The following is a 9,608-nucleotide window of genomic DNA, read 5'->3' on the forward strand; positions in this document are numbered from 1 at the left end:
GAGTGCTACGGTTGCCAAATACTCGAACAAAGGGGTCAGGGGTCTCAGCCTTGAGCCTCAGTTTCTGCCTCATAAGAAGTGTCTAAATTGTTAACCAGATTTCCATTAATTCTTTCGAGTATTTTGTGCTCTCCTGTTTTGTATACACTTTTTCCATTATTAAGTATTTCGACAACCTATGCAATTATGTGATGACTAAATATTCCATTACGGTGTTTACATATGGTATATGGGGATTGTAAGTAATATATGGCTCTAAAAATGTGGTCCGACCAAGCCCCTTCTTCTGTCTTCCCTCTACTGTCTTAGTTCCCTCCTTCTACGTCCAACCCTAAGCTCGACTCGAGTGAAAACCGTACATATACAAACTATATAGAGACTACTACCTGTTTCGCTCATGTCAAAGTTCCAGTTCAAGTTCAAGTCAAAAAAATATATATTTCTATATATATATATTTGTATATGTGTGTGTGAAAGGAAGATATATATGCTCCCTGCTATATACTGATACACGTACGATTCTAGTCTGATTTCTAACCTATAAGGACTTTGGTTGTTTGCCGCTCTAAACGCTAGGATGATTGGTGAAAAAATACATCTAAATATACACATATTATCTTTGAACTCCCATGCAATTGCTTGAAAAATAAATGTTATTGGATCTGTTCCACATACTTTTCTCCGATATCTGTTGAATTCTGAGCAATAGGGATAATGCCTAATCTGTTTAGAAATCGAAGAAAGCCAAGTGTCACCCAATACCGTTCTGATTACTTTGTTTATGAGAAGACTTTTCCAGGAAGCGGTTCGAGTCCTCTGCTCCTATGGCTATCGTTGAATATGTTTTCGATGAAGGATGAGATATGAGTCTGGGACTGTGTTCTGCTGCTTACAGCTCCAGCAGCAGAACCTCCTCATGCTAGAGAATGTTCAGAAGCGATGAGTCCATCATCCTGTCGTCGTACAAACTGAGTGTCTTGCTGGCCCGCGCTTTCCTCACCGATGGCGGCACATCGCCCGGGGTCTTCACCCTTTCGCTGGGATCTCTCAAGCGCTCGCTGCTCCCCCGACCGCTGAAGACTTCTCGGAACACCTCTAGGCTGTGCTGACGGCGCATCTGCTGCTCCGTCGGCGGTCCCTGATGGACCGTGGTGGCCATCAGGGAGTTGGTTCGCAGGTGGCCGGGTCTTCGCTTCGGACCTGGCCGGCTGAGAGTCTGCAGTTCGCTGCCGTGACTCTGGATGGAGTTGTTGTTGGTGCTGCCATTGATGTGTTTGATCAGACTGCTGGACAGAGATCGGGGCACTATATGAGCTGGGGTTCCACTCCGCTGTTCGGCACTTCTTAGCTGAAGCGGCGTAGGTTTGTCCAGTCGGGGACTCAAGTCCAGGTTGTTGGGCCTCCTCAGAGCCGTCACCAGGTTGGATTTTTCTTCGCCCATTTGGAGTTGCCGGCATAGCTCTTCGGCGTGCTCCTTCCGGAAGAGTTTCTTGTGAATCAGAGCTCGAACGCCGTGCCATCCTCTCAGCTTGTGATCTGTATTCTGTTGCTTTGGGAATCCCTGTCCCAGGTTCGGATTTGGGTTGCCTGCTCCGCCGATGATTGTGTTCTTTTGCTGTTGCTGGTGATGGCTGGCTATCAGCTCCTCCACACTGACATCGTGCTCCAGGCACGACAGACTGTTCTCCTGCGGCTGTGTCTGGAAACTGTGCTTCTTGCTCCGCTCCACGAGTACAGGAGGTGTCCGCATCGTCATCGGAGCCAGGTTCCTTTCTTGACAGGGATTCCGGCCCTGATATGGTTGTAGCTGTTGCTGGGGATAGCTCAGGTGGTTCTTCTCCCGCTCGAGAGCCGCTGGAGGTAGCTGTTGATTGGGCGGTGGCTGGAGCAAACCGGCTGTATCCGAATTCATCTGGTGGTGCACCGCAGCCGCCGTTGTGGTTATAACATTGACAGGCTGGAATCGATTGCTTATCAAAATACATATCTGGAATACAAATGGATCCTTCTTACCTGCTCTGAATTCACGGGCGTGACCAGATTATTGGTATTCAGCATGGGGCTGGCGGGCTGTGGCTGTGCCCGTGGTCTTAGTCCAGACATCTCCTGCATCCGCTCCTCGGCACACAGCGATGTCAACCTAGCATCCGCATCGTGGTCCCAGCAGTCTTCACATGTATCGCGCACCACCTTGGCGGCTGCACCACCGCCCCAGCCGGCGGGGAATAGTGGACGAGCCTTGTGGCGCACTACCAGAGCCTGCATCTGATCGAAGCTGGGATGAGAGCCCACCTCCTGCTCGTAGGGTGCTTTGTACGGGGGCGTGGCCTGGCCTGGAGCATAGAACTCTGAGCAGCGGGTGGCCACCTCCCAGAGCACCAGTCCCAGGGCGTAGACATCCATTTGTTTCAGTGATGTTTCGCAATCTCGTAGGTTGACAGCTCCCTCCAGCAGTTCGGGAGCCATGTAGCGCAAGGTGCCAACTTCGTTGATGGACTTCGTTTCCGCCATGGCCACCTCGCCTTTGTACTCATACTTCGAACCAAACACCTTCAAGGCGAATCCAAAGTCCGCAATGCAACAGCTTAAGTCTGCCTGGACGAGGATATTTCGGGTGTTTATATCGCGATGGGCGACGCAGGGCTTGTGCTGGTCCCCCAGACGGAGTTCGGTGTGGAGGTGAGATATTCCTCTGGTGATCGAGCGCAGCATTCCCCCGCACTGGCTAAAGGTCAGGGTGTTGGCAATCAGCCAATCCTGGAGACAACCCAAAGGGGCAAGGGAAAGCACCAGTTGGTATTCCATCCTGCCGTCCATGGTGCATCGCTCGTCATAGCCTAAAGGCGGAATACATTTTTTAAAACTATGTATATAGCTTTCCCGTTTAAAATCCCTTACCAAAATAGCTCAATAAAGCCGGACAATCCATCAAAGGCAACGCGTAGATATTCCTCTCATTCACATAGTACTGATGATGCTCCTCGGGATAGATCTTGACAGCCACTTCCTCGTCGTGAAGCAGACCCTTCATCACAGTCCCGTACTTGCCACTGCCCAGCATGCCAATCAAGTTCATGTTGTCCACATTCCTCAGATTAGAACTGTAGCCCGGCCCCGACGGCGCTAATGGTGATTCCTCCGGCTCGGATTTCTCCTTGGGCACCCGGCAATACTGAACGGCCAGAAAGACGCCAATCATGATGGCCGTGAATCCGCCAATAAAGCCCAACATGGTGCTGACCATAAAGGATTGTTGTTGCTTCGCAGTGGCCCGATTGGTGATCGGCTTTGTGGAGCCCAGCTCCAGGGGCGAAGGTTCCACCACGGAATACTGGTCATTGCACACGTCCCCGAAGCAGCAGCAAAAGTATAAAGTACTGGATGTGGATGTGGGGGCCGAGCTGTTGCACTCCGACTGACTGCATAGGGAGTGGCGATCGCCATGGTCCGCCCAGCAGCCCTGTTTCACGATCTTGGTGCCATTCGCAGTTTGGTTCCACAGAGTGAAGCAGAAGGTCTCGGAGCAGGTGCGTCGGTATGGCTCACTGGGCATGGGGGTGGATTCGATTTGCTGTTCCTGCAGCTCACCGCTGTTGTCAGAGTCGGTGTCGTCGTCATTCAATGAGTTGTCCATCTCCTTGTAGCTTATGCAGCTGTGCGGCCGGTTTGGGACTGGAGCTGATTGAATAAATAATTCAATAAATAATAGTTTATAATAAGAACTAACTGGGTTACTCACTTGCTCGGCTTAGGGTAATCAAGGCCAAGAATAGCCAGGGCCAGCTACCGGAGAACCGATTCATTTTGTAATTCTTCAATGGACTATTTTTTCCAGCAACTCCGATTAGTAATAGTAGAAGGGCTATCCAATTTTAAGGCATTTTGCGGGACCTGAAACTGATGAAATAGCGTTAATGTTTATTTGTTGACTTCTTTATTAATAGAATCGGTGAAGTAATTATCAATAGGTCTGCGACACTTTCGCACCCTTTTTCCCCGTCTCACTCTCACTGTCTCTCTGGAACACTGATTTGGTTTATGTACAGCAGTACGGGCGATGATAATGCCCAGACCAGACCCCAATACAAACACTCGCGCACGTTTTCTATATACATAATTCCCAGCTCGAGTAGCCGCGATCATGACGGAGACGCTCGCTGTGTCGATGGGGTCTGCGAGGTCTGAGAAGGGGCGACTCTGTGCACCCACCCACTCCAAAGCTACGGAGACGGTTGCACTTTGGAACCCATTTGGAACCAGGCGCCGCCAGACTATGCAAAATCATTTCCATCGGGCTCGAGTGTCATCGAAAATGTTAGCCCCGACGTATTCCATACCCAATTAAGTGGAAAAGCTTTATATTTCATCTCTCCGTGTGCTGATATACCTCATGATAGTTTTTTCTTATAATTAGAAGGTATACGAGAGCACACATTCCAACCCATACCCAACAACACAACCCAACGGAACGATAATTAAAAAAGTTTGCAGCCATCAATTATGCTAGAAATTATAACGCTTCAGTCCCCCTGGATTATAGGGTAAATACTCAAAGTATATACCCAAAGTATACAAGTTGTATATAGATGTATTTGCATAAAAGTGGGAGAGTGTGTTTATACCTAGCTGCTAGCTGCGAGCTGCTAGCTGGTAACCAATTTGCATTTGCGACATTTGGGTTAATTGTGGGTGACGGGGCATGAAATTTTAAAGCGCGATAAGCACTTTTTATCTGGCGGGGCAGGGCAGGGCAGGATACCCTTATCAGGCGATTATGAAATCTACCCCATTCGCTATCTAACTCAATGGCAATTTATGGCGATTTTGATTCATGAATTTCTTATATAAATTAAGAATGAATTCGTCGATTATCTGCTTGCACCTATCATTTAGTGATAAGAAATTTTTAATCATTAGAGATGATTACGTGATTGGAAACTAAAAGTGTTAACTATTTGGTATTACTATTTAGTGTTTATCTAAACATTTTCGAAACTAATCGTTGCGTATACGTAATGCAGTACGCCATTTTGAATGCAGTGTTGATAAATGGAAAATATTATAAATAAAATATCAAGTAGGCTAGGATTAATCACTTTTAGATCACAACTCCTGTCAAAGGCAACATTATTGCAGTAAATACGCATTTCAAGATATTTTTGCATTTTATTGGATTAATTTTTTTTTCCAAAACTAAGCGTTTCAAGATGGATAAGCAATTGGCTGAAAATGTGTCTTCAACGAAAAATGGACAAAGATTGGCACCGAAGATTAAAGCTCTTCTCCCTGATGAAATTAAGGATGAATTAAAGGATCTGAAGGCCAAAGTAACTCAAGGCAAGGTGGATGCTTCAGAGAAGGGGGAGGAGTCTGATGATTCGGAGGAAGATGACTGGAAGGATGCTGGGACTGACTCTTCGGATCAGGAATACTATTCGGATTGGGAATCCTCCTACTCTGAATCAGGCTGGGAAGAATCAGATTCGGAAGGAGACTATTCGGATAAGGAGGCGCTGATTGGACCCAAGCATGTGGTGCACAAGACTAAGAAATACAAGCATGTGGGGCAAGAAAGATCAGACACCAAGAAAGATAAGTGGAAATTGGTTGTTAACTGCTACAGGAGCCGTGGAAAGATGTGGAAACTGCATCGTCGTGCCAGGTTGAAGGGACAGGTGAAGGGTGGACAAAATCCTCTAAAAGTAGCCATGGAGGTGTGGTACATAAAGGAGATAGAACTAAATACTTCAAAAGAGGACATGAAGAATGGATACGAAACACTCTAGAAGAGGTCATGGCGGAAGAAGATAGTCCCCCCTTCTTCACAAGAAGACTCAACTCTTGGGGAAAATCTTTTACACTTTTATAGACCTTTCTATTATGTTATAATAATGGGAGAAACAATTAAAACCCTATTCATAAAAATTATGTTTTTATAGTTTTTTTTTTTATTATTTTGTATTGTTTTTTTTCTTCAACCGGCTTTCCTGGCCCCACAGCCTGGCTCCCCAGGCTTTCTTCTCTTTATTTCGCACATGCGCAGATTTCATGGCAAGACTGAAGAGAGATGCGAGAGAGAGTAGTGTCTCTGGCGCGCCAAAACAGGTTCTATTGGCGCTGTCTCAAGTGGCGCTCGAGGGGTGACAGCAGCACAGGAAGGGGATGACTGTGGAATGGGGGGCAGGCAGCCGCCGGCTGCTCTCGCACGACAGCCAACGGCGCCAGTTAATTGCAAATACTGCTCGATACACTATTTCAAGAGGGTTCTATAGCTACCAGACAGTAAATATAATATTGCAATATTTTTTATAAAAATAATTGACAGTTTTGTTTGACAAGCTATTAAAAGACTACTAAGATTTAGGAACAAATTTATTAATTGTCACTTATTTTAATAAGTAAACAAGGTTAAGGGTATTCTAATATCATTGATGATTTTGAATATTTTTTTTTGCATTTAAAAAATATGTACTACTGCTGCTCCCCATGCTCTAAGGCCTGATTAACTTTTTGCGTGCTGCGTGTGCATTTGTCCATGTCCACAGAAGAATGCGACTGCAGAGCATGCTTGGATGTATTGGGGCTTGAGTTTCGGGAGTCATCTTCTTCGGTATACTCCTTGCCTGCATTTGGCCATTGTAGCGATGCAGAAAATCAATGCAAAAACACAAAAGTGCAGGCTGAAGAGGACCCCAAGAAGAACCAACAACAATGGGGCACTGAATGGATTCTTGAAAGGTCTCTTGTTGATTTGCGAATGTGAATTGGCCTTTGAGCTTGTGCTACACCGAGAAAAACCTTTTATTTCTTCAAAAATAAAAATATATAATTTTATTTTCCCTTTTTTGTTTATTAAATAACTTTTATTTTGCTTCCATTGTTTTGGTTCTTGAATAATAAATGACTTGTTAATTGTTTACAGTGCCTGCTCTCAGTATGCAGACACAGTTTGCTGCCAGGGTGGGTGGCCAACTGTCTGCTCCGCTGTGTAAATGTTTGTGTTCGGATATAAGTGTGTGTGTACTTGCGCAGAGAAGAGTAAAAAATTGATTTTTCCAAGACGGATAATATTTTGCGGACAATATTTGCACCGAATTTATGCACATTTTGCAGCCACTTACACAAAATTCAGGCCATTTTTAGCACACTTTGCACTCGCGCGACGAAAAATTGCTTGTACCTGTTTTAAATTATAATTATTTTTTGTTGCTTCTATTTTTTATAGATACGTTAAAAGCTGCACACTCGCAGCAAAAATTTATTATTGGAGCCCGGCGCCAGTCGCGTCTACTCAGCGGTGCTTCTTTTCTGATTTCAATTTTTTGTTTGCTTTTTGTTGCTTTTCTGTGGCTTTTTATGGCACTTTAAACAAGTTTGCCCGATAGGCGCGACGCTGCCTCTGCCTTTTCGATTTTTCGCCTTTCGAACGAAACCTTTGCGACGCCCGCCGACCACGACTGAGAAGTGAATGCGACGCGGTGTATGCCTCGATTGCTTTCAACGGTGGCGCTGTCGTTGACGTCGCTGCCGGCGCTCGTTTTGGGGCAGAAGAAGCGGCATGCGTGTATTTACGAAGCTGCGTAGAACGAGGGAATCAGCGATTGGAGCCAGCAGCTGAAAGAGAGCCAACAAGGGGTAGCCGGAGAGCCAGAGAGAACGGGAGCATGTGGGAGAGTATTAGCTTAAAGCACTTGTTGAGCTTATTAGACTACACCGCAAAAAATAATATCAAGTATACGCCTAGTTGGCCAATTTTTAAAATTGTGTTTTGAATGATTAAGATTTTAATATTTATTTGAAGATATTGTAATCACTACTGTGGTACAGGATGGGAAGGTAGCACTTGTCCCACGCACTCTCCAAAGCCGATACGCAGTCCGTTCTTCTCACAATGCCCCCGGATGATGACCTCATCGTAGTCCTGCAGGAACTTCCTTGTCTTACCCCCCGGCAGCTCCAATGTCTTGGTTCCCCGCCAGCACAGCTCCAAAAGGGATCCATAAGAGTCGGGAGTTTCGCCGGAGATGGTGCCGGAGGCCATCAGATCACCCGGCCGGAGATTGCAGCCGGTGACCGTGTGGTGAGCAATCTGCTGAAGTGGGGTCCAGTAAAGGTACTTGAAGTTCGACTTGGAGATAAGAGATTCATTTTGGTCAGAAGCTGAAAATAATATAATAATTAAAGATTGGAACAATGACCTCAAATAAACTCACGTTTCAAAGACACCTCCAGATTAATATCAAAATTAAAAGGCACATTTTGACGGAGGTAGGGTAGAACCTCGGGTTCCTGAGGGAAGTTGTCTAGCAGGAACGGTTTCAGGGCAGCAGTGGGCACTACCCATGGGGAAATGGTAGTGCCGAGATTCTTAGCAGTAAAGGGACCCAGTGGAACGTACTCCCACTTCTGGATATCCCTGGCACTCCAGTCGTTCATCAGCGTGAAGCCAAAGACATTCTTCCAGGCCTCGTCCACTTTGATGGGCTCTCCCAGCTGGTTTCCCTTTCCTCCGATGAAGAAAGCCATCTCCAGTTCAAAGTCCAGAAGCTTGCAGGCGCCAAAAACTGGCTTCTCAGCTCCCTCTGGAAGAGTCTGGCCCAGAGGACGACGGATGGGAGTTCCGGACACAACTACAGAGCTGGCACGACCATGGTAACCCACTGGCAAATGGCGCCAGTTGGGCATCAAAGCATTATCCGGACCACGGAACATGATGCCCACATTGGTGGCATGGTGGATGGATGAGTAGAAGTCCGTGTAGTCACCGATCTGTGCTGGGAGATGCAGTTTGATATCCGACTGGGGTACAATGCAACTGGAATATAACCCATAGTTAGAAAATACAAAAGATTTCTTTAAAAAATTATTACTTACGCCGCCTTTAAATCAATATTCTGGTCAAGTTCAGAACCCTTGGTCAAAAGCTTCTGTGTCTGTGTCCTTACTACATCCCAAGCTTCAAAGTCCTGGCCCATAAGCTCATTCAAGGACTCCGCCTGGAGGCTTTTCTGAACTTGAGCAGGATACAGCTGGGAGACAGCTTTCAAGTCGAGGACATGCTCGCCGATGGCCACACAAATACGATTAACTTTCTGAGGGGTAGAGATACGATATTCAGATGTATGGAAAGAAAAGATATAGAATCTTATCACAGCAGTTAGTTGCTGGGCTGTTAAAGGCGGGATTAACATATTGTTTTCGTAAACAAACTAGTTTGTGTTGGATGATGTATGCAAATGTTATGCCCCAAAGCGGGTTTTAGTTTTAAACTTAAATTCTAGAACAAGTAGAACTGGCCAGAAAGTCACATGGAAAATGCTTGACTTGAAAAACACATTTCTTTTGAAATATCATTTTTATAGAATACAAGATAAGAAACCACAATAAAAAAGCTTAACTCTTGATAATATTATTATTTATTTTATTACTCACATTGTTTTGAGTGGAAAATACCGCGTAGGGCAGGTTTTCCAAAGGGAAATCGCTCCCCGCTGGCACTGGCACGAAACTCTCAGGCATTTTGAAAACGCTCAAGGTGGAAAACTTTGGCAGGTGGGTGCGAACTAATAATGAGCTGAAGCAGAGCAACGAAAGTAAAGCGCGCGGTG

At 45.8% G+C, this 9,608-nt stretch overlaps 3 protein-coding genes across 5 annotated transcripts; 1 reads left to right on the plus strand and 2 right to left on the minus strand.

The window, feature by feature from the left end:
* Window positions 1–16: 16 nt before the first annotated feature.
* Window positions 17–7,486, minus strand: wit (wishful thinking). 2 transcript variants are annotated; one of them, XM_043214091.2, is made up of 5 exons: window positions 7,122–7,486; window positions 3,740–3,891; window positions 2,899–3,678; window positions 2,014–2,837; window positions 17–1,957 (listed from the first exon to the last, which is right to left on the minus strand). In XM_043214091.2, exons 2-5 carry the CDS (start codon window positions 3,801–3,803, stop codon window positions 920–922), a joined length of 2,706 nt encoding a protein of 901 aa, XP_043070026.1. In that variant the 5' UTR covers window positions 3,804–3,891; window positions 7,122–7,486; the 3' UTR covers window positions 17–919. The 2 variants fall into 2 exon arrangements, with proteins under 2 accessions (XP_043070026.1, XP_070135687.1); XM_070279586.1 differs by having other exon boundaries at window positions 3,740–3,897.
* On the plus strand, window positions 5,037–5,928 carry LOC138926241 (uncharacterized). Of its 2 annotated transcripts, none has more exons than XM_070279587.1 (2): window positions 5,037–5,135; window positions 5,199–5,928. In XM_070279587.1, exon 2 carries the CDS (start codon window positions 5,208–5,210, stop codon window positions 5,784–5,786), a length of 579 nt encoding a protein of 192 aa, XP_070135688.1. In that variant the 5' UTR covers window positions 5,037–5,135; window positions 5,199–5,207; the 3' UTR covers window positions 5,787–5,928. The 2 variants fall into 2 exon arrangements, with proteins under 2 accessions (XP_070135688.1, XP_070135689.1); XM_070279588.1 differs by having other exon boundaries at window positions 5,080–5,132.
* Window positions 7,487–7,782: 296 nt separating the features above from the next.
* On the minus strand, window positions 7,783–9,606 carry Faa (fumarylacetoacetate hydrolase). The gene is made up of 4 exons (XM_017236876.3): window positions 9,433–9,606; window positions 8,875–9,092; window positions 8,214–8,815; window positions 7,783–8,160 (listed from the first exon to the last, which is right to left on the minus strand). The coding sequence occupies exons 1-4, from the start codon at window positions 9,517–9,519 to the stop codon at window positions 7,814–7,816; spliced, it is 1,254 nt and encodes a 417-aa protein (XP_017092365.2). The 5' UTR covers window positions 9,520–9,606; the 3' UTR covers window positions 7,783–7,813.
* Between the last annotated feature and the right edge of the window lie 2 nt (window positions 9,607–9,608).

Source organism: Drosophila bipectinata, chromosome 3L (assembly GCF_030179905.1).
Source record: "Drosophila bipectinata strain 14024-0381.07 chromosome 3L, DbipHiC1v2, whole genome shotgun sequence".
Taxonomy (NCBI): Eukaryota; Metazoa; Arthropoda; class Insecta; order Diptera; family Drosophilidae; genus Drosophila; species Drosophila bipectinata.